At 46.1% G+C, this 23,265-nt stretch overlaps 2 protein-coding genes and 1 long non-coding RNA gene across 6 annotated transcripts; all 3 read right to left on the minus strand.

Moving 5' to 3' along the window:
• Positions 1-504: 504 nt before the first annotated feature.
• On the minus strand, positions 505-2,082 carry LOC105417659 (uncharacterized). The gene is made up of 3 exons (XR_965217.2): positions 1,480-2,082; positions 1,010-1,142; positions 505-925 (listed from the first exon to the last, which is right to left on the minus strand). It is a non-coding gene; the product is annotated as an uncharacterized lncRNA (long non-coding RNA).
• Positions 2,083-8,260: 6,178 nt separating this feature from the next.
• inhbb (inhibin subunit beta B) lies at positions 8,261-17,637 on the minus strand. The gene is made up of 2 exons (XM_003962135.3): positions 16,126-17,637; positions 8,261-10,573 (listed from the first exon to the last, which is right to left on the minus strand). The coding sequence occupies exons 1-2, from the start codon at positions 16,511-16,513 to the stop codon at positions 9,753-9,755; spliced, it is 1,209 nt and encodes a 402-aa protein (XP_003962184.2). The 5' UTR covers positions 16,514-17,637; the 3' UTR covers positions 8,261-9,752.
• Positions 17,638-17,776: 139 nt separating this feature from the next.
• On the minus strand, positions 17,777-22,911 carry klhdc3l (kelch domain containing 3-like). 4 transcript variants are annotated; one of them, XM_029837881.1, is made up of 8 exons: positions 22,808-22,911; positions 20,605-20,796; positions 20,450-20,532; positions 20,299-20,377; positions 19,612-19,658; positions 19,180-19,300; positions 18,923-19,112; positions 17,777-18,717 (listed from the first exon to the last, which is right to left on the minus strand). In XM_029837881.1, exons 2-8 carry the CDS (start codon positions 20,762-20,764, stop codon positions 18,123-18,125), a joined length of 1,275 nt encoding a protein of 424 aa, XP_029693741.1. In that variant the 5' UTR covers positions 20,765-20,796; positions 22,808-22,911; the 3' UTR covers positions 17,777-18,122. The 4 variants fall into 4 exon arrangements, with proteins under 4 accessions (XP_029693741.1, XP_003962221.1, XP_029693818.1 ...); XM_003962172.3 differs by lacking the exon at positions 22,808-22,911 and adding an exon at positions 22,511-22,632; XM_029837958.1 differs by lacking the exon at positions 22,808-22,911 and adding an exon at positions 22,207-22,481.
• Positions 22,912-23,265: the final 354 nt, after the last annotated feature.

Below are 23,265 nucleotides of genomic sequence, written 5' to 3' on the forward strand. Positions count from 1 at the left end.
AACACCTCAAGAATGTTCGCAGCTGTGTTTGTTGCGGCGCAACGTTACCGGGCTTCTTCTGCCGTGTTTACATTTGCTGCTATTTTTGATTCGCTCGTGTTCACACATGACCAAATAGCATGTAAGTATATTTTATGTCTTCAAAGCTTCCCCATCAGTAGACAGGTCCACCCAATCCACACGCTCCTGTGACAAAAGAGGCCGCAGACCTCTGAGGATAAATGACCTCTGGTTGCCTTTTCAATATGTTCAGCGGCTACGCTAAGTGGTCCTGATGCTATGGCCAACAATAAATGCGTGCTTTTAGTTCCCCTTTATGTTATATAATCACGACTGTTTATATTTAGCGAATATGTGCTTATCTTGAACAAACACAGGGTGATTTAACCTCTGCATGTCCAAACAGTGGTTGAGCAGAAGACCAATGGACTTGGGAGTTCTGGCCATAGCTTAAAAACCCAAAAAAGCCCAGCGCCCATTAACAGCAAGCTTTCCTCAGCTTAATTTCAATTCAGAAATCTTTATTTGTCATTGAGGGAACTGATATCAGCAGCACACAGACCCTCTAGTTCTAAAATATTTAGACCATCAACTGAAAAACCATCAGGACATTCAGAGTTCAGTGAAGAACTTAAAATGAAGAATGTAAAACACACTAGGACACTTAAATAATTCAGGGTTCTGACAGGTGCTGCTGGGTCTACAGAAGCCAACAAACACTCAACAATGACATGAAAACAAGTGGTGAACAAATGAATTTGACAACTAACAAAGCAACTCAAAAATCACCCACTGAAGGTGCTGGCAAGCTCCGCCCCTTATAGCAGCCTCCCGCCTGAGATGATTGGCTCCACCTGTGGGACAGGACAGGTGCTCCCCATAGTTCCTGATGAGCAGGAACTCTGTGGTTGAGGAGCTCTGGACACTACACAAGCAGAATAAACATAGTGACAAAGCAGCTTCTGCTTCATGGGGTCAGAAGATCTGCAGCGAAAAGAACCAGAAGTACCATATTTGTGGAGCAGTTGGTCATTTTGCTGCTATTCTTCCTGTTGATAAGCCAACTTTGTCCTCTCACATCCTTAAAAGGAAAAATCTTTAACCTGCTCCTGGCACATTCACAAGGAATGTTCAGAATGCACCTGAGAAAGTCAACAATAAAAGTCTTTAGGGGACATTCAATGGTGCACAATGGCGGCCTGGTACAACAGAAGCCTTTGTTGTGTGTACACTCTGCTCATCACGTGCACGGATCATGTTCTCCACTGTAATGTGAGAATAAAAGACGTACAGGCAGGAAAAAGACTGTGGAGGGTGGGTAACTCCAGATGCTATCTCATCTTCTTAAATCATCTGTGCCATGAGAGGCAATAAGAGTCTGTGTGTGGCACACTCACACACACACACACACGCACACACACTCTCAGGTAGACATGCTGAGCCAAGACGCTTGGAAATAAATTGGGATATAAATGATACCTGTCAGTCGGTGCCCAGGGGGAGGGCCGGTCCGGTCCGGTCCAGCCCGGCCCAGACCCTCTGTCTGCGCTGTTCCGATGTTCTGGCCCCTCCGGCAGCTCCCGCCGCAGCAGAGTCGTGTTGCGAGAGAGAAGTTTCTCCGTCAGAGTTCGTGGGCCAGAGATCGGCGGGGATTAGCTGTTTTCTTTGTTTGTTTTCTTTAATGTTTCTCGCTCACCTCTTGGCTTTATCTCCCTCCACGGTTGGCGCCAGGCAAGTGTTGGGAAGAATGCAGCGTTGTTTCCCTTCACACTGTCAGGGAGACTGTTCCAACCTGAACCCGTGCAGGATTACGTCCGTGCTCGTTTTGACACATACGTGCAAATCGAAAAAATCTTTGGCATACTTGAAAAGTGAGTTCAAGATTCCATAAATAACGAGGTGATATAACGTGGGATTATTATTATCAGCGGTCAGTCGTGCAGACGCTGAGATGGTTTCAGAGCAGCGGTGATAATCAGAGGCGGGTTAAAGATTACCTCCAATCAAAGATCAACTTTATCACCTTCAGATGTTCAAGAGTTCTGTTAAACCTGCTCAGACCCTCAAATTAACCTTGTTAACAATACCAATGCAACAAAAATGAGCTGTCTTTCTTATCTTCAACTAGACACTGAAGTTATTATCCCCCCCCCCCCCCCCCCCCCCCCCACACACACACACACACCTACACACACACGTGTGTGTCTTTAAGATAAACTGTCCAGATGATAGCAAGACTGACTCATGCACTGTCAGATTAAAACACAAGAGCATCAGTTGTTCTTCTATTATTGAAACATCTGTCAACGGCTCCTTTGTTCTACTTCTTCCAGACCAAAAGGACTTTCCAGTGAGGTCACAGAAGCACATGCACACAGCAGGAGAGGCTCGTGTCCTGACAACATCATTTCTACAAGGACAACATTGAGCTTTTGTTATAGGAACTTCTGCACTTGGTGGTCTCCTGTTTTCACCTCCAGGAGGGGTCCAAGTCACCGCTGTTGGAACCCAGCATCTCCTTCTTTTCCCACTTCGCTCTCACTGCGAAACAAAGCATCTTCTCTTCTTTTGATGCCAGAGTTTCTCTGGGACTTCTTCGCTTCGACTCAGGCCATCCCTCCACCTCCTCCTCACTCTCCTCCTCCTCCCTGCATATTTTGGTGTTGTGTTTTTGGTATGCTCATGAAAAGGCCCGCAAAGACGGGACAATAGGGCACCTGCTAGAATAATGAGCCCACAGAAAGAAATGCAGCTGGGGCCAAGAGTCATACAGGAACAGTGATGATGGCCCCGCTTTAAAGTGGTCAGAGATGATCCTCAGACACACCTTCGATCCCCCAGACTGGAATTTCCCCTCTGACACACAGCACTTACATAAAAGTGTATACAAGGTGCACAGAGTCAGAAGGAAGCAATGTTCAAGATAAATGTTTTTTTCTATGGGTTTTTCTCCCGACTTGGAGTGTGTGGGCAGGTTCATTCACGCTGTCTGATTATTGCATTTGTCACTTGAATTGGGACAGAAACTATGTTCCCCAGAAACAAAAGCCAGACTGTTTACATGCTGCTTCTAGGTCCGACTCCCAGGAGCACGCTGGCTATTAGTCTCCAGGATTCTTCAGCCTTAAAAGTTGTAAATAAAAGAAATTCCCCGTTACTTCAAAATACCATTGGAGAGCTAAGTTTAGCTGCTAAATGTCTCATAACAGAAATGAAAAGAGTCTCACGTTGTGAGTAGCGTGGAAGTCATTAGAACTAATTATGGAGCCACATGTGTTCCCACTGCTTGGAATGTTGCATGACTGCAGCCACTTTAAGCCGCAGTGTCGTTCATTTGCTGGCGTTCTGACAGCTTCGTTCAATCACGTCAGGTAAGTTTAAGAAACAAACACCCATTCAAGCCTTAGGTTAATCAAGTTTAACCTAATTAATCTCTTGGATGTTCCATTTTGCTCGGAACATTAAGTTTCACCATCCTGCTTAAATTATAAATTACCTTTTCCTAATTAGTCCGGCGCTGGTGTCGGCGCCTCACTGGACTCTCCCCCGCTCATTAATCCCACTGCACACGTATGGAAGTGATTTATGCATTATTCAAAACCTTGTTTTTATGCTTTATATCATGTGAAACGTGCTCGCTTCTGTTTCGCTGACACACGAGTGCGTAACAACCGCCTGCCTCCTGTTTGTGTAGCACTCTTATAGTTTGGATTATTGCATACAGCATAAAGAGGATTATTTCTGGGATTTACGTCTGTATTCCGGGGTTACGGCACACCCAACCCTACCAACCGTGGTCATTTGAGTTCAATGCCATGACCACATATCTATTACCATTAATATCCCTTCATTAATGATTGTCTTTATTCATCTGTGGTGCTGAATTAAATTAAAATAAAGCACTCTGTCAGTCATGTGATTCATGCCATTGTTGAGGGTAAAATGGCCAACAAAATGGAAACTCTTTATTTATATAAATCTAGCAGTTTTGCAGTTTAAATTTTCCCTTGAGAATTTTGCCTTCCTGATTCTGGAACATCAGGTTCTAGAAGCTCTTTATGTGATTGTAACATGGTTGTCCTGGTAGAACAACATAACTCCGGCAGTCTTGGGAAATTTCAAGCTGTGTGAAAGTGAACTTTCTTCTTCATCTCAGACATCCTGTAAACCATTTTCTCAGGGCACAAAGCAGATTTTCTCTTCCAGTTCATCACAAATGTGGAATTTTCTGAACAGAAAATGGGAAGGACAGACAATCTTGTACACTATTTATTCCCACAGGCATGTTTGAGACAGGAGGCTTTGATGTGTCCTCCACGTCTCCACCCATCGTCCATCTGGTGTAAGAAGAAAAAGGGAAGTAAAACAATCAAGCTGTTTGCTGGCTCGTCAGGTTGGAATGAAGGAATCACATGATTGACTGGAAAATAGTGGTGAAAATACCCATGTTGATCCAAATCCACATCTGAATCCAGGAGTTTTTTTTTAAAAAAAAGCTAATATTTATGCTAATATGTGAGGAAAAATGCATGAAAATGTCCTTTTGATTAATATAACTAGATATTATTGTATCTATTAACCTCACCACAACAGTAGCCATTTCTAATGGTGCTATTGCTATGCTAACACAACTGATGATTTCAGGTTTTCCCAATAGTCTTTCATTTTAATATAGTTTTCAACATGTGAATGAGCAAAAACCATTCACGCACTGTTTGCTGGCCTTTTCATCCAACCCCACAGCCTCCTCCCGTTCCCAGGATTACATAGCCCCTTTCACTGGGCAGAGATGATCTTACAGAGACAACACAAACGAGAGCTTTGTGGCCCCAGCAAGTGTGCCTTCAGTGCTGGGGGAGTCAGGAGGTCAGGACGGTGGAAGGTGGGGTGAGAAGGTGAGAAGCTGATGGAGGGAGACATAGTTTTGGGGGAGGGAGAAGCCAAATTTGATGACAAGGCTTCAGTTGTCTTGGAACAACCGTGACATTATGACACTGTGGACTCACAAAAATACACAGTCGCCCAGCCGAACAGGCTGACCCATCACCTCCTCCATCAGGAACTGAGACCTGCATTTTAAGCCTGTTCTAAACGTTGTTATTCCAACGCCGGTGAGATTTGAGAATTTTTAAGTTGCTGTCTCACGTTACTCAATTAAACACAAAGAACTGAGCCAAAATAGTCACAAGTGAGATTTTGTGCTTCTGTTGTCCAGCACACGATGAACAGTTTGATGGAAAATAACTAATTTCCCTCTGTGGCCTTATTTTTGGACATGAGCACACGGAGAATCATTCGCAGGTGGAACATGCACAAATTTTAGTTTGTCTTTTTAGCCACTTTAGCCACTTTAGCCACTTTTTAGCCAAGTACTGCGGTAATCAACAGAAATGTTGAAAAACTAGTATGAAGGGATTAATGAAGCTTTTTGCTCATTAGTGCTCTCAAATATGCTTTCAAGTTGCAAAGCCTTTTTAGTCCAGTAATCTGCCCGTGAGAGAGAGCTCGCCGGGACCACGGTCCGCGTTGCTCCACAGGTCAAAATGTCACTTTGTGTTGTAGGGAGAAGTAAACAGCAGTGGAATAAGCCTCCTGTCTTAAGGGGACCCACGACATAAATCCTTAAAATAAGTCTGCCCGTGGACGCCGAAACAAAGGGTCAGCCTGTAACGGGCACGACGAGAAATCCTGCTGTGAGCAGAGGGCTGGATCACAGTGGGGTTAAAGAAGAATGCACCTACACACACACACCTGCACACACACACACACACACACACACAGAGACACACACAGACACACACAGACACATACACACATGTACTGGGGTCAGAAGCTCATATTAAAGACACGAATAATCACAAGAATTTACAGGAATAGTACATTTCCCCCTTTTTTTTAACTGAAAACATTGTTTTATTCTACTATTTTCTTTCCCCCTCCCCCAACGTCCCTGAAACATTTGTTATGTCAACTCTCCAGTTTAACATTCTGGCTTTAAATGCTTTCTTTTTTCTGCAATATGATGTTTTTGGACATGTTAGGTGGACAATTCTGCTGTTTTTTGCTGTGTCAAAACGAAAAGCTTGGCCACTCACCAGTGAAATAAAAATCCAAAATGCAATTCAAAGTCTAAAAGTCGAGACTCCTTCTCGTCAGCAAACAAAGGTCGAGGTGAAAAATCGAGCAGAAGACTGTTTAACCCCTGGAGTCGTAAATTCATTAGCAAAGGTGGACGGGCCGAAGGGACGGATGAGCGAGCGCTGTCGGGGGTGATAAAACTGCTGACCCCGTCCAACCTGCCCTCAACCTGTGGAGCGTTTAGACGAGGGAGGGCAGACGGACAGTATTTGGCCAGGAAGATAAGCAGAGGCTGTGGAGCTTGAATTGTTTATGGTGCACGCCACTCGGGGGGGATTCAGCGTGAGGGTGTCTCCTCACCATATCTGAGATCAGCACTTTAGCACTCTGACGTTTGAGGGCATCTTCAGCTCTTCGTCGGCATCATTAACATTCCAGCTGTGGAGGTTTTGGCAGGTGTCAAGAAGCAGAAGACAGCTTTGCATCGCTCTCAGCTCGAAATTGTTTTCCATTGTGGAGATGGAAAACAGGGTGGGAACACTCTTGATCTTTTTCTGGCAACTGTCTTGGTTATTTATTTGCTGCTTTTCTTTCTTAATACTGTCACTCCGGTGGCCTTGGATGATCCCTTTTCCTGACTTGCTATTTCCCCTGCAGGCAAACATACCTCATTTTACAGCTTTGCACCTTCTAATAGTTCTGCGAGCAATTATCCATGTGATACTTTATGGGAACAAGTGATTTGTTTTGATGGAACCAGGCAGGAACATTACATGAACTCCAACCGTTGGAGGGTGTTGGCACAGGCCAGACTCACTGCCGCTGCCGCTGCCGCTGCCGCTGCCGCTGCTGCTGCCGCCGCCGCTACTGCTGCTGCTGCTGCTGCTGCTGCTGCCGCTGCTGCTGCCGCTGCTGCTGCCGCCGCCGCCGCCGCCGCCGCCGCCGCTGCTGCCGCTGCCGCCGCCGCCGCCGCCGCTGCTGCTGCTGCTGCTGCTGCTGCACACAAATGTCAACACGCTGGTGCTGCTTGCTAAGGCAACTGTAAACCTAGCTTAACATTCAGAAACCCCTGGAGAATAGTTGTGTTTGGTAATGGCTATACGCACGCAGAAAACACACATATACAATGTAAAAAAACTGGCAAATGGTGTCATACTTGTGTAGCGGTTAATCATACTTGTAATAACCGATCTGCAGTGTAAGACAGAGTCTTGCCTGAAGGCTAAAGAATGATGATTATATTCTCAGTCAAAGGCTGAGGTGTGGTCGAACAGATCTTTGAAGCCTCACCTTCCTCAGATCAAAGCAACACATCACTTTTCAGACACCTCAAAAGCACTCCATAAAATCTGAAATTGTTCCATCACCTGACCTGTTTCTAATGTTTATCACCATCAGTTAATCAATCAGTAGCAGCTTCACGTGCCTCTCTGTTCTCTTTTCCTTCTGTTCCGTTGGGTTGTGAACTATTTATACACTCAAGTTTTTAAAGGCCGACAAAGATCTGCAGGAGGAAATTGAAGAATTTTTGGAAAAAAAGCAGACGCACCAGAAATCAGTGAGTCAGTTTCCCTTTTCTCTCAGCACATCGCAGGTCCCTGCTTGTGGGGGCTTTTCCCTGTGGTGCTACCTCTGGTGTGACTGACAGTTTCTTCTTTCTTACCTTATTTGGCTTCAAAAAGTCAGCAGTTTTGGGAATATGTGTTATTCCCAATTTTGAGTCCATTTTGCTGTCAATTTATCACACACAACCTGAACTATGGGGTTCAGGGGGATGTTGCCAGGGGCCCTTTTTGTTCAGAAATAGTCGAAACAATCGTTTGTATTTGGCCGATGACGTGTGTGCAGATGACTCTTCATCAAGCTGGAACCGTCACATCACATCTGGATCTGTCCAGTGAGGATGACCGTGAGCTAATCTGGAACTAAACCGTTAAAACTGGTAAAGACACACCAACTTCCTGTTCCTTTTGATTCGTTTTTAAATTTTGCCATATTCCCAAAATACAAATTCCTAAGTTGTGACAAAATTTAAAATTTGTAATAAACAAGACTACTTTTAAAAAACTTGAAACAATCCAAAACTCATCAAACTGTCTGCAGCTCTGTATTATTCATTTCAATTCAGTTCAATTCAGTGATGATTTATAGAATCAAAAATTTTCAACAAGTGGCAAAAATGTGCAAATATTTTAAGAAAACACTTTTATTTTACATAAACTGTACAGATGACATTTATTTGACTCAATGAATCTTAGACAGGAACTAAAAATAGCTTTTCTTATTAAATAGAAAACAAAAATAGAATTAAAAGAGAAAAAAATGAAATTGCTTATGGTACAAAACAGAGAATGAAAACAGAGCTAAGCAATGAAGATCGTACCCTGATACAGTCATAGGCCTATTACAAAGGATCAACAGGTGTATTGTACATGGTAACTTGATGGCCTCGCCATCTTAGTACAATAGCTAAAATCTTGGCCTCTTTGGTTCCATTAATTAGGTAAAATACATTTTAACAACGATTTGAATTCTCCTCTATAAAAATAACTTTTCAATGGCAGTTTTTTTTTTTCCGCAACTTTTCAGTGCAAATGTCACAACAATCATTCGCTTTGGAAAGGAGGCGAAAGATTACATTTCAAGTATTGATAAAGAGTCAAGGACTGAACAGAAAAAGAGTGAGAAGATGGAAAGAAAATTCAGTCTAATAGAGCTTGTTGATTACGGGTATAGGTTACTGTACATTGCATAGCTCATGTGGCACTTATTTAGCGATAGAACAGGACACTCAGTACCCCTCGGAAGGCATTTCTTTATACAAGTGCTATTTGGGGCGTGCGTTTCAGTTTCTGGAAGTGCTCACTGCACTGTGGTGACCCACTGGGCCCAAACTAGAGTATCCACAACCACCAGACCCGCTCTTACCGGGCCTCGGAGGGCAGGAGGAAGCGGTTCTAGAGCGGTCCCTCCCTGTGCACTTTCAAGTGCACTTATGACATCCATCTTCACCTAGTTGTCATAGTAGCAGGGCCTGCAGCAAGCAGGATGCCGACGTTCCTTTACCGACAGCAAAATTGTCAACGGCGGAGGTGGCGGCAGCTTGTTCCTTTCGAGGGTTTAATCCAGAGAAGCATTAAGCGCTGTTGATCTAATTCCACCAGAGAGGACAGTCAGACTGCGTCTGCCGGGAAGTGCTGGTGTTCTGAATTGTATAAGCAGGATGAGTTGTCAGTGCTTTCAAAAACAAGTCTGTCTTGTGCTAAAGTTTTGAGGAGGGTCGGAGGGGTCGGGACTGTGAAGCCCATCGGCTGATCCTGTTCTGTTAAGCGCTTGTGATCTTCATTCAAGAGGAGATGACGACGCCATTATTTTTTTTACTAGAAATGGCAAACTAGAGCAACAAGTTATCATTTGGTGATCATCTTTCCCTTCTCATCCCATCGACGGCTGGTCGGTCGCCGAGCATACACTACAGCAAGCTTGCCATGAAGATAAATAACACACACTCACGCTCACACGTGCAAACACAACGCCGATACTTGCTCGAGTGTACCAGTATGTGTGTTGCTTGCACATACAGTCGGTATAGATATAGTGTATATGTGTACCATACAATGTTTGTACAAAAGGCTCTTTGACCAGTTCAAAGCTAATAGGTGGTCCAGATGGAGTCAAGCACAGCCGCACTCCTCCACAATCATGTTGGGCACGTCCCTCTTTACGATGTTGTATTCATCGTCGAAGTAGAGCATGGACATTGTACTGAGCTTGGTTGGAATGCAGCAGGAGTTTACCGAGCCTGGACTCATCCCTCTCAAGCGGTACTGGTTGACTACCGCCGTGTGAAAGGAGGAAGCTGAGCCCGGCACACCTGGCATGTACGCTGGACAGCTTCCCTCGCAGTAGTTGCCGTAGTAGCCGGCCGGTGCGATGATCCAGTCGTTCCAGCCAATGAGACGGAAGTCAATGTAAAACTGCTGCCGACAACACAGGCCACCACTCGTGCCATCGCATTCAAGCCCTCGCTTTCGGATGCGGTGCTTTCCATCTACCTGACGAGCACGTACCACCAGGAAGGGCCGGTGGGAAGGGTCTCCTGGGTCCACCAGCACTGGGACCACGCCGGCCGTCTCGCAGCCCTCACAGTGCACTTCCAAGTCCTGCCGCCGACTTCCTTTCCCGAAAACAGCTCGCACTGCCTCTGACAGAGGGAAAGTGTGCCATCCGCTGCGTTTGAGATCTACGCGCTTTTCCACCAGAGCCCAGCGGCCGGGGCCTCCTCCACCACCACCTCCCGGTCCTCCCTCTGTGCTGGCAGCTCCTGCTTCCTGGTAATGGATCTTGACAGTCACTTTCCTCCTCAGACCCTTTTCAGGGCCGGCAGGCAGCACACGGAAGAAAAGCCAGAGGCTCGCCTGGGACACATACAGGTTCTGGTTTCCCTCGTTGGAGATGAGGAAGTAGAGGCCAGGCTTGGAGTTTGAATGTTCATCTGTTAGAGACAGAAAACCATAAAAGGTCAACTCCACTGATCTGAACAAAGATCTGTAAATATGGGTGCTGCCGCGTTGGATGAGTGAGACGAATCCTGTTCCCACAACCTTTTTTCCCCCTTTGGAAACCCTATTTTTAAACGAATAAACAAAATAAAGTCCCGATACAAACGGAAAACATCTGTAAAAGACATTTGGTACTATATTTTCAAAAAAATTCAGATCTACATTTTATGCAGCGCTGGCCAGTGTATCATCTGTTGTCATGGCTACAGGGTACGGGAGGGTTGTGCTGTGATAACATATCTGATGCCACAGATCGTTCTCGCCCACCCCGAGACCACCTGTTATTATGTGGTCATACTTGGGTCATGTGATGGCTGAAATATCTCCATGACAACTAGCTTCAGGTATGTTGTTAGCGACGCAAAGCGGTTTTTGGTAGTTTGGTAAAGAAGAGAATTAGGTGTGACCCAAAGATGTGTTCTGGGTTGTGGATCAGTTTTCAAACCCAGAAAAACAAAGAGAAAAAAACGGAAAGCCTCTTAAAAAGGGCACCGCTCCCTCTTTTAAGGATCTTGTTTTCTCCGTTCATGCTCAACCACTGCGTCAGGTGACCTCCGTGGCGGTCTCTGATAGGCCAGCTGTGACATGCCAGTTCTGGGACGGCGCCCAGTTGTCCTCGGGTCCAGCTTTGTCAGTGACGTGGATAAAAAGAAGCGAGAGAAACAATGCATTGCAAGAAAAAGGAGGACGAAAGTGGAAAAGGTGGGAGGATGGAGGAAAAAGCCAAGATCCACGGGGGGTTCACCGAGTTCGCTGTTCCTGCCCTCCCTCCCAACCCCCAACCTCCGTACCCCTCCTTACAGTCCGAACAGCCTGAGAGTGACAGCACAAAGCCCCCTGTGAGGCACTGGGAGACAGCCACGCTGCAGCCCGCCATTGAAACGCGTGGCTTTTCAGCACGAAGCATGATGAGGCAAAAATAAAAGCCATTTACATGACATTGGCACTTTCTACTGGAGCACAATGACGAGATCCCAGGAGTCCAAAGGTGGCAATGGGCTCTCACTGGCAGTATTTTTGTATTTTCTTTTTCCTCCAAGCCTAATGATGTCTTCCAAATTACCCTGAGGTAACTTGAAAGGTTTCTATTTCAGGAGATTTCAGTGCAATGGGCTCAGCGGAGCAGCGCCCTTGAAAGCAGCTAAATTACTTTGTTTGCCGACTGATTAGTGTGTCAGTGTCAATAGGTGGCTACCAAAGACAGGGGCCCCCGCCTCTTTAAGGCGCCTCACGCCTCTTCCTCCTGTAAGGAATGGCTTTACATTCACAGAGGAACCTGTTCAGACCAGCTCTCCGCTCATTAACACACACCCATCCCCAGAGTCAGCAGTGCATCAGCCATCAGCCTCCTCCATACCAAAGCCTGTGGCTGAGCGATCAAGTGAGCATATATGAGCGCATGTTGAAATCCATCTGAAGCCGAAGGAACCAACCGAACGGCAGCTTTGTTTAAGCTGCAAAAGGCCCATGAGGTGATCTCTCTGGGCGCCAGCGCCAGCGCCTTCGTACGTGCCTCAACAGCAACAAGCAACAGTGGCAGAGTGATGAAGAGACAGGGGAGTGTAAGTGGAAAATAAATGTCATCACTGAACAGCCTGAAAGGTTCTAGTTCAGTTCTATAGACCCAGACAGGGCGGAGGACAAAAGACTGCGGACGGATGGACACAGCTGATCTGAGACCCTTTTAGTTTGGTATCAATTCGCTCAGTCAGTTTTCGTATGAAAAAAACTGACTACAACTAAATTCCACCTGTTTGACAGAATCTGTGGGATATTTAAAGTCCGGAAACAAATAACTCATCAAGTGGACATCCCAGAGCGTTATTAGTCCCGATCAGCTCGAACCTTCAGTAAACGACCACGCCATGCGATACTTTACGGTAACAAATAAAGCAGCTGAAAGATTTCATGACCTCAGCTCCCTGTTGAAACACGGTCAGCTTCCGTTACTGATTTCCTCTGCTGGGTCTTGAACGCACCACATCCCGAAAACCACCACGGCTTCCAAACTGTTATGAATGAATGAGACTTCTAAGAACTGCCTGAGTTTGCTGGATAACGTAGCCGGAACCTTTGCCGGGATATATGAGGGTAACCTTTGATACTGGTAGTCCTGGGACATCATAAATAATCCATACATTGACAGCCGTGCAGCTTAACATATTTCCACTCGGGTCCTTTTAAAAAAAGAACAAATTGTTTCCTTCATCCACTTCTACAATGCGTAGCTGGCCTCGACACGTCTCACCTGACCCCCGCGCTGGAAAAAGCTGCCGGTGAGCACGAGCGGGCGGGACACCTGGGTGGGCTCCTCTGGATAAAGAGCTACTTTCAGCGTGTCCCCACCTGCGCCACCAGGCCGGGGAAGAGGCCGTGGAACTATGGCAGAACTCATTACTCAGAGCCACTGTCGACAAGACCACACGCCGCGGGGACGGCGGGCCCCCGTGCACGCGGAGCAGCGCGAGTGTGAGCCGGAACGAGGGGAGACTCCATGTTGGGAGAGGACAAGAGGGACGGAGAAGGACCGGTCCCGTCTCTGGTCACGGTTGTCTGTCATGTGATCACGGTGTTCACGTGTGAACGGTTCCAATAATAAGAGAAAATGGGCCGGTTATTTTACACCTTTCTGCCGACAAAACTAAAAAATAGATGATTTTCAAACAGCGTCACTCATTATTTTTAACAACAGGCGTCAGGTTTCGCTGCACTTCAAAAGAAATCTGGTGACGTCATCAATGTTTAGTGTTTTTTATTTATTCTGAATGCTGATTTAATAATGAAGTAATATGAATCATCAAAGGAATCAAAGACAACTCCAAAACATGTTAAATGGACTGGTTATACTGGGACAGAGAAGACAGATGTACTGGTTCTATTGGGAAGAGAGGATATGTGAAATGGTTATAGAGGATAAATGCACTGGTTCCACTGGGGCAGAGCAGCTAAATGAACTGGTTATAGTAGAACAGAGAAGATAGATGGTTATTCTGGGATAGAACGTGTACATGGACTGGCTGTACAGAGACAGAGAGGATATATGGAATGATTTCACTGGGGAACACATTTTTGTTGAGTTGGGTCCAACAGCTGTTTTTAACTCTTCCTAACTAATTTGTTTAACTCATTTTTGGGTGCAGAAAACTCGGTTTTTCTCTATCAGCTCAAGTTTTTGAACTCTAGGATCTGCTATAGTAACATTATATAGGACATTGATGGTGCTGACCTGTCGGGAGCTGCACACACCTCTCGCCACGCTGTCTCGCTTGTGACGGCACTAACGAGTTACCACATAGCTGGAGATGAGTCCAGTCGTAATTAGATGGCGAGTCTGACTACAGCTGACCGGGAAATTCAGTTTAGCTGGGGGGGGAAGCAAAAAAAAACTGACCTGCTGGAAGAAAACTGACTGCAATTTTGGAATCAGCATGCCAATTTTAGGTTTCTTCAGCATAAAAAGCTAAAGCTAATGTTTTTTTTTTCAAAATATACTGGGATAGAAAGTATAAGTGGTCGTACTGGGACAGACGGAGAAAATAAAATGGTTATACTGGGTCTGAAAGTATAGAGTGGGCTGGTTAAAGTGGGGCAGAAAGGCAAACGCTGGGCTGGTTATAGTGAGGATAAAGTGCACTGTTCTATTGGGACAGAGAGGATAAATCATGGTTAAATGGTGACGCACGACGTCCTGGTGGAAGATCTGACCGATCATTTGGATCTCAAGGCAGCCGGGCTGAACGGTGAGGGAATAAGGAAAAGGTCTTGCTCAGCTCCAGGACAGCCTCTGACTGACAGCTCCTCATGAAAGAGCCGTGTCCTCAAGTAAACCCACAAACTCGAGGAACCGGTCAGAGTTAATGACCTCACATAATGAAGTCTTAATCCCGTGTCTTGGACCACTCGCTACAAGTTCACTGGGTCCGTACGGCAACGACGAAGAATCGCAGCGTACTGATCTTAACTCCTCCATCAACTCCCTGTCTTCTCCCTCCCTTTCTTTGCCTGCTCCGCTCCCGTGGGTACGGGACACCGAATCCCTCAGCAAGGGACCATGTCAGAGAGGCGGGGGACCAGCAGAGGCTGGCAGGACTCTCCTCTCTCGGAAGGCACCCACAGTTCACCTTGTGAAAGGGGGATTGGGAAACGATATGTATACAACTCGTGCACACTAATGTTAATCTGAAACAAATTTGTTCTTCACATTTTTGAGGCACCGGTCCATATAGACTCGATAATTCCCCGATCCTATGCATCAATCCTGCTCGTCTTGCTTTGGAGGATTCTCAAGACCTCGTCTCTGTGCCGTGCCCCACAGTATGTGATCGTGGGGGGTGAAGGGTGGGTGGGTGGGTGAGTGAGTGGGGGGGTAAGGCAGCTGGCCATGAAGGCAGAAGGGGTCTAGGGAGCAGGGACCCGAGCCAGCACCATGGTACAATGCCGCACAATGGCTCAAAGGTGTGAGGAAGAATGGATACAGAGGGTGGAAAAAAAACAAATGGCAAAGGAGCCCAGTGAACTTTTCGGAATGACAAAAACATTCTTTACCATAATATGGGCACACACTAGCGCCACGGCCCTCCACTCCAACACAATCCTGCATGAACTCGAATGCCTCATGCATTATTCTGACTTCTTCCCCCGTGTCTGTAATTTCTGTCGAAGGCTTCAACGTCGACATGCCAGGTTGAGTGGGAACACGCAGTGCTCTTATAATAATTGCCTGGCTTTTGTTCTCCGGTCATGCGGCTGCTCAGATCATTCCCAAACAGTGGGCGGGGCCAGAGCAGGTCCCGCTCAGGCTAATTGTACCTGCAGGGACCCGAGGGCGAAGTGCTGGTCGTCTTCGCCTTCGCGTTAACCCTCCAGACGTCTCACCACAGCTGAGTGCCAATCAGGGGATTCCATCAAGGTTTTTAGTGTGAGTTCAGGAAATGGTGTCTGTTTGTGAGAGGGAGGCACAGAAAGGGTGTTCTCTCCGGACTAACGCTGAGAATTAGTTAGATACACGTTGTTGGAGAAAGGGATAAATGGCCAATTGAGGGACTTTGTCCGTCCTGAAAAGGGGCTTTTATACATTGGAGTATTGAGTGTGAGCACAGCTTTAGTGATAAAATTGGATTCAGAGGTTCTTTTTATCCCCTAGACAACACACAGGGGTAATTTAAGGTCTTTGGTTTCATTTCTGTTCTATTTTCATTGGGTTGAAACAGGAGGATTTAACACAAACGGCTTCACCGGCTGTGATGTAATAAGATATTAAAAATGATGACTGCGCTGCAATTTGTTTATGGCTTCTTTTTTCTTTTTTTTTTAAAAGGTTATCTCATCTTTTCGGGGCACAATGATAAGCTTCGCAAGTGCTTAAATCCCCCCGAATTGGAGTTTTGCTACGCACCTGGCCTCCTACCCTCACATAAAGTCAAAGGCTGGATGGGTTCACCAACGGGTTACACAGAGCTGCTCGTGATGAATTATTGATTATTACCTGATTCGGCGAAGCTGATGATCTCCGAGGTCTCGGCTTGGACCTCGTTGCTGTAGGCAGCCTGCCCCTCGAAGCTGGGGATCTCCACCCGCCCGTCCTCCCGAACTTTGCCGGCGTGCAGCCTCCTGAGCGCGGTCACCATCGCAGCCTTGGGCACGGAGTGCGTGATGTTCGGCCTGTCCTGCATCTGCAGCCGGCTCAGTATGTGCCTCTTCACCGCCTCCACGAAGTCGATGTTCATCCGCTCTGACTGATCCGGCGCTCTGTGGCCGCAGGAAGCGCACGACTCCTGGGCTGTGCTCTGAGGGTCCGCGCCGGTCGCCGAAATGCAGCGCACGCACAAAACGCACGCAACTAAGCAGGACACGAGGAGATTGCGTACGCTCATGATTTCTCCAAAGTTTACAGTTCTAATGCTAAAGGGGGTCAGTTTTTATCATACGAATGTGATTTTAAAGCTGTGTTTAATTTACAAACTCCGGGGGAACATCCAGTTGGGGTCCAAAGCTGAGACACCTGGAGGAATCCATAGAGGCCAAATTACATTTTAATATTCCAAAAGTAACAATGAAACAGTGCTGCTTATTATCTCCAGTATTCAGTGTTATCCTCCAACGCGTCTCTTCTCTGCGCAAAATGAAAAGTTCAGGAGTGATTTGCGGGGCGCCGGCAGGAGTTTGGAAGCGTGAACGCACTTCGATCAAGCCACCAAAAGCAAACGAAGGACGAGAAGTCTGAACATTTAAAAGCAACGAACTAAACTGCGTCCAAATGATCTCATTGAGAGAAACGTGCAGAAGCTCCGCTGCAGTCCAGCAGAAACGAGCAAGTCGGCAACGGGGTCCCGCGTCTTTTGTGTGCGCCCTCCCTGGGTGTCGTGTGTTGCGCGCCGCTCTGGCCAACTCCTGCGAGATGCTGCTGCTCCGAACCCTGCTCTTTTCTTTTTTATCTCCTCCTCCTTTCCTCTCCTCCTCTTTGCAATCACGACAACAGGGGCTCCGCACACCCAAAGTTTTTATACAGTCGAAACCACGTGGGGATTTCCACCAACTGGACGAAAGATTAAGATTATCGAGCCACGATGTCTCCAGACCGCTGACACACCAGGCTTTTATTATGGCAACGCCACCGGCGCAGAGGTTGCCTGTTTTCTCCTCCCACTTAAATGGTTTTTAATCTTATTTGGTGTGGAGTGGAACGATTTGCTCATTCATACGTCTTTTATATGCAAATGAGCGCAGTCCCATAAGGAAAAAAAAACATTGTATTCGGTTTGTGAGGCATTCATTTTAAAAGAGAGACATTTTAAAATAAGTATTAAAATGAGTATGATTACAAAACTGTAGAAAAATCAAAAATACAAATAAACGCCAGTTAAACCAAAGATACTCAATGAAGTCAGCATCAAACACTTGTATGAATGAATAAAAATTAAAGTTAGTTCATGGCTCCTCATATTGTTTGAAGGATCAATACCGCCCTCTATTGACAGCAAGTCTGTCATTACATCATAGATGGATAGATGGATAGATGGATAGATAGATAGATAGATATAGATAGATAGATAGATAGATAGATAGATAGATAGATAGATAGATAGATAGATAGATAGATAGATAGATAGATAGATAGCACAGAAAAAGATATTTGTAGATTTATTCAAGTCCTTTTTAATCTACTATTTTGATAAGGATACAACTGTAACGATCCTGTGATGGGCAGATCACAGTGTTGTCACATTGAATTAATGTCTTTCATTCGTCTTAACATATTCTGTAAACTCAAATCAAAGCTCAAACTCCTCTTCCTTGTCAGTGACCGTTGGTTTTCGGACAATAGCGCCATCTCGCGGTACCTTGGTAACATCACACCCCTTAAAAAATACAGTAAATTCATATAAAATATAAAATACTTCTGGTTATTTTGTTAAAGTCATGAAACAGTACAAGAACACGACATCATAACACTGATGGTTGGGGATGGTCTGCTCCAGTACGTCAGGAGTCTGTCAGAGTCATCTGCCACACAGAAATTGGGCCGTGACTGGAACAGGGTCTTCCTCCCAGCACCAACAGCAGATCAGGCAGATGCAGGGCTGCATCTCCATCCTCTTCATCATCTGAGCTCTTCTTCCCGAAGGCCTTGTTCTCAAACGTCAGACAGTTTCCAAGCTGCTGTGTCCCATTCTTGATCAGTTCTGAGGCTCGCAGTTTGGTGTCGTAACACTGGTCCTGGCTGAACGTCTCCAGCTCGATGGCTCCATCTGATCCGAGGAAAGAGAGCGGGGCTGGGAAACACTTGTTCTTGAACGGCCTCATCCTAGACTCCAGCAGCCTGGTCTGAATCCCTGAGCCAGAGCTGGAGCTGTGGCTGTTGCTCTTGTAACTGGGGCCCAGCCCAATGCAGCTGTGGTGGATCTTCTTTGGGGGACTGGAGCCTGGCAGAGTGGCCACCTGCGTCCACGTCAGAGAGGTGAAACTGTAGCGCCACAGGCAGCTGCTGGGGGAGTGCTGGCTCTCCCCTCCTCCAAACAGCAGCATGCCGTCTCTGTAGGCCACAGCTGAGTGGCCCGTGAGCCTGGACGGGCCGGACCTGAGACGACAGGAAGCATGAGCGGGTTCACAAGGAAAACACTGGAGTCACCTTTGATGCTTTAAGCCCAAGCGGCGTCGTCCCGTAGCCCCTTCGCCCCGAATTAAAGATGCACGTCTTCTAATTTAAGTCTTTTTTCCATAGTGGCCCTTTTATACTCGAGTTACCTGCCCATCCACCCCGGCTGACCCACGGCATCACGTACTTGTTTCTGAGTGACGTCCATGTGCAGCTGGTGGAATTCCACTTCCAGAAGTCTCTCTGCTCCCGCAGACCTTTCAACCCCCCGAACAGGTACATGCAGCTCTGGTGAGCGACGGCCGAGTGACCGTGTCTGCAGCCGGGACCCACCGAGCCGTGCTGAGAGTCACTCAGGAGGGACCACGCCATCGAGTCTGTCGCACACGAACATGCAGTTACAGGAGAGACGCTTGTGCCTTTGCTGCTGAAGCTCAAACGCACCAAAGTCTAAGCTCCAAAAGTCCTGCGAGGATCCTTTCAGGTCAACAAAACCGCCGTACACCAGCATGGCAGAGCCGACAACCACGGAGCTGTGGCCTTTCCTGTTGGAGGGCGTCTGCGTCTGGTCACACGGGGAAAACATGGAGGCACGTGTGAGTGTCCGGAGGTCACGGGTTCCACTCCCACACTCTTTTGTTTTTCATGTTTTATTTTGTCTTTTGCTCCCTCCAGATTTTCAAGCGTAATTAATTGTAATTCTCCCGATGACCAATAGTGGGAGTTGTAACTGTGTTGTTGTTTTAAACGCTATTAAAGGGGACAGTTCGTAACCAAACTATCTAAATAGAAACATGGACAAGCAGAAGTCCGTGCTAAAAATGGGTGTTCATAGAGACACAGTTTCTGTTTCTGCTGGGTGTTATCTCAACGCACCTGAGTGGATCCTGACTTTCCTCTGCAGTTCATCCACTTCTGCTTTGCTAAAACCCGCAAACAAATGAGAATGAAGTTTTAGTGGAGCTCGAGTAAAAGATTAGAGGAATATTTCATGACTGATGGGACAAAATCTGCTTGTCTTTAAATACAAATCCCATTCTTGAGGTAGGATGCTACATAATGGTACTGAAGTAAAAGTGTTATTATACATATTAGACGCCTGAAAACCCCATAATCTGAATACTGGCATGCAAAGAGAGCGTGGAACAGGAAACTCTTTCACTTCTGGATCAATGATTCCTGATTTTGAGCCTCCATCTGAGCTGCTCTGCACTAAATCTGACACTCCAAACTTGTTATCTGAATAAGCTGGGGTCAAACGTGAGATGATCAGTTTTTATGGCGGACAGAGAGCGGCGCTGCAGTGATGTTACAGACGCAGAAACGAACTCGATGCGTAACTGATGCAGGAAGGAGGGTGTTTGAGCTGAGACGTGGCAGAGAGCCTTTCATTTAAATCTAGATGTCTCTCTTTTAATCCCACTATATAAACATTCCCATTTTGAGAGTGTTTTCCTCTATGAAGGTTAAGGAATCTCGGTGAACATTCACGCTGAAAGCTTCTCACATGTAGGCGTGCTGGTGCACGCCTCGCCAGCCACACGGCTCCACAGGAAAACTCACCTATGTCAAACAGCCAGAGGGGATATCGGCTGTTTGAGTATGCGGAATCCAACAAGCCGCCAAACACATAGAGAAAACCCTGAAAAGAGAGATCCATTTACGACAAGCCAACACGGTGGACCATGAACAAAGGCTGAAGCAGCTCCTGTACCTCATGAGCCACCATAGAATGTTCCTCCAGCTCCTCTGGTGCAGCCTCACCCCTGCAGTTCAGTTCTGTCCACTCGTTGCAGACTGTAAATTAGATGTGTATTTTTATTCCTTTATTTATATCCAAAAGAATGCAGAAGCGACGTTCCTCCTTACCAACGCTGTACCTCCAGAGATCCCTCAGACAGCTGCTGTCTCTCCCTCCCAGGACATAGACGTGTCCATCGGAGCTGCAGCAGGCGTGCTTGTAGCGGTCACGTGGCGCCCGGCTGCTCTGAGGGAGCTGAGTCCACAGAGATGGACCGTTCTGATTCATCGTGGCATTGTTCCCTCTGATCAGACCTTTTCCTGAAGGAGTAACATGGACGAGAAGTTAGCCAAAACTAGCCGAACCTGTGTGAACAGATTATATCGTCTCCTGAAGTGTTGCTGAATTGTGATAACAGTAACCAGAGGAACCTCCACATAGAGACCCCGAGGAACGCATCAAGAACCAGGCTAATACATTTATGTCAAATGGGAGCATTTACGGTGACAATAACGAGATTATCACCAAACAGCAATCAGCTACCTGCTAATTAGCTTCACCAGAGGAAAACATAAAATCTGATCATGGCCTACATAAGCAAGTTCTATCTATATCCTATAAGAATCACTCTCAAAACACCTGGCTCCATCATCTCAAGAAAGGCACATTTCATTCTGGTGAGATTCAACATTAAAGTTTCAAGGGAAGATTTGTTCCAAATACCCGAGTGAGACTTTACGTACCGAAGAGAAACGATCACACAGGAAGACAAATAAAAAGCCCTTTAGGAGGAGAACCTGCTTCAGAATCCTAACGGGTAACTGTAACTGTGTTGGTTCTGTCGCCATGCTGGGATGCTCAGGTCACCTGACTGCTGCACCACTGTCAGCTGGGAAACCTGCTGCCAAGAAGAGCTGGGCTCTCAGGAGCCTCACACACCTCTCACACACCTCTCACACACTTCAGACGAGAAAGGCCGTCAACAAGACTCACGGACTCTCCTGGATGGTCGAGCCTCAGTAAATAAAGCAACTCTTTAGTAAATAAAGACTCTTTATTTCCATTTAAAGGTAAATGTAATCCCGATATCAAAACAGACTCAGAGTGGCCTGCTTTACCAGACGGTCTAAAGTTTTGTCATTAAATAGAACACCCGTTGCCTAGCAACCCTGGCAGCCTTGGTGATAGTAATATCTATAGTCTCTCTAACCCCCATAATTGTTCGGGACTAAGACCACAGTGGTCTTTACGCAACATTTGAGACAAACCTAGACAGGGATAATGATCGAGCAAGGGTTTATTTTAACACACACCTGCTTGTGCAACCGCTCTGACATTTACAACATTCATCTGTCAAACAAGGAGCTAATCTGTGGTTGGAAAAATCCAAAATATAGGACAATGATCAAGATACTGTGGCTAGCACTGCATCTGCCGATCTCATGTTCCAGTTTAAAACGATCCTGTTAATTACATGAACAGTAATTAAAGCTAAGTTAGTAAAGTTACTGTTGCAACCATCCTCCAACCACCTCTTTGGTCTAGTAAAGGCCATTTATGTTAAAAAAAAACAAAAAAAACATTAGAAAACATGTTGAGTGGGAAAAAAAACCTTGCTCAATATCATTCCAAGGCTAATAATTAGTAATCATTAATTACTCTCGTTATTTCTATACGAATGTACTAACCAGGCACAGTTTAACGACAAAAGTTATGCGAAGCGTGTTTACTTCAGCGTTAGCTTGAGAGGCGGCGGATCGACCTCTTCCACCGTTAATTTACGGTATCGATTTCCCGGGGAAACCCATCACATACACGGAGAAGGTAACACGACGTATTGTAACCACAAACAAGCGCGTCAAAACTTAAAAGTCCCGAGTTCCATCAATGAAACCCCGAAGCAATGAGCAGATAAATAACGGTAAATCGGAAGAGGACGAAAGGGGCGGGCAGGCTTTGATGAAAAGGTCGAAATAAAACCACCAGCCATCCCGGTGAGTGGTACGTTCCACCGCCACGGCACGAGAACGGTACCTGTTTAAAGCTCCGTGAGGGGGGAACGGGCGATACTCGCCATTCGGCTTCACGAGCCCATTTCTCTGTCCCTGCCGCCGCTGATGCGTTCACGGACCCTCCGTTAAACTGAAGGGACGGAAATTTTCAAAACAACTTCCTTAATTTAGATACACTCTCAACTACAGTTGAAAATCGGTGAAATCTAAAACTAAATGTTAAGAACGTCCTAAAAATGATCAGCGCGGGATATAGTTATGTCTTTATTTTCAGATAAATGGCATCAAATCAAAAACAAGTCAATCCATTCACACATACATCTGTCTCCCACGGCGGTATCCTTCACTGGGGTACTAGAAGGGCGTAAAAGTCAGCCTTTTTTCAGGAAATACCTAAAAATATTTGTGTTTTAGAGAAGCAATCTGTAAAAAAAAAAAATCTAATTTACAGTCTGTTAAAATGTTCATTGCGAAAGCGTGAGCAAAAATCCGAGTATTTCTAAGGGTACCTGAAGACAACTTTAGCGCCTCTTCTCCGTGGGATGGGCCTGTGCATGAGTGCGTGCGTGAGAACCAGAGCGAGAGGGAGGAAGGAAGGGTGCGGTTGAGTCGACACGACTTATGATCACATGATTTCAATTATATCGACTCTACCTTTGTCCTAACATACCTTAATTCAGACTTTGATCATCTGTGCAACATTAACATTATATCATATACATTTAAATAGTTGATATCTATAAAATGGCACCTTATCAGCAATATAATTGTGTGTAT

This window comes from Takifugu rubripes, chromosome 1, assembly GCF_901000725.2.
Source record: "Takifugu rubripes chromosome 1, fTakRub1.2, whole genome shotgun sequence".
Lineage (NCBI taxonomy): Eukaryota > Metazoa > Chordata > Actinopteri > Tetraodontiformes > Tetraodontidae > Takifugu > Takifugu rubripes.

Coding starts and splice junctions, on each gene's coding strand:
- inhbb (XM_003962135.3), bottom strand. CDS start 16,513: ATGAGCGTACGCAATCTCCTCGTGTCCTGCTTAGTTGCGTGCGTTTTG. Junction 10,574..16,125: donor CATCAGCTTCGCCGAATCAG/GTAATAATCAAT, acceptor TGTCTCTAACAG/ATGAACATTCAAACTCCAAG.
- klhdc3l (XM_029837881.1), bottom strand. CDS start 20,764: ATGAATCAGAACGGTCCATCTCTGTGGACTCAGCTCCCTCAGAGCAGC. Junction 19,659..20,298: donor CCTCTGGCTGTTTGACATAG/GTGAGTTTTCCT, acceptor TGCGGGTTTTAG/CAAAGCAGAAGTGGATGAAC. Junction 19,113..19,179: donor CTTTTGGAGCTTAGACTTTG/GTGCGTTTGAGC, acceptor CGTGTGCGACAG/ACTCGATGGCGTGGTCCCTC.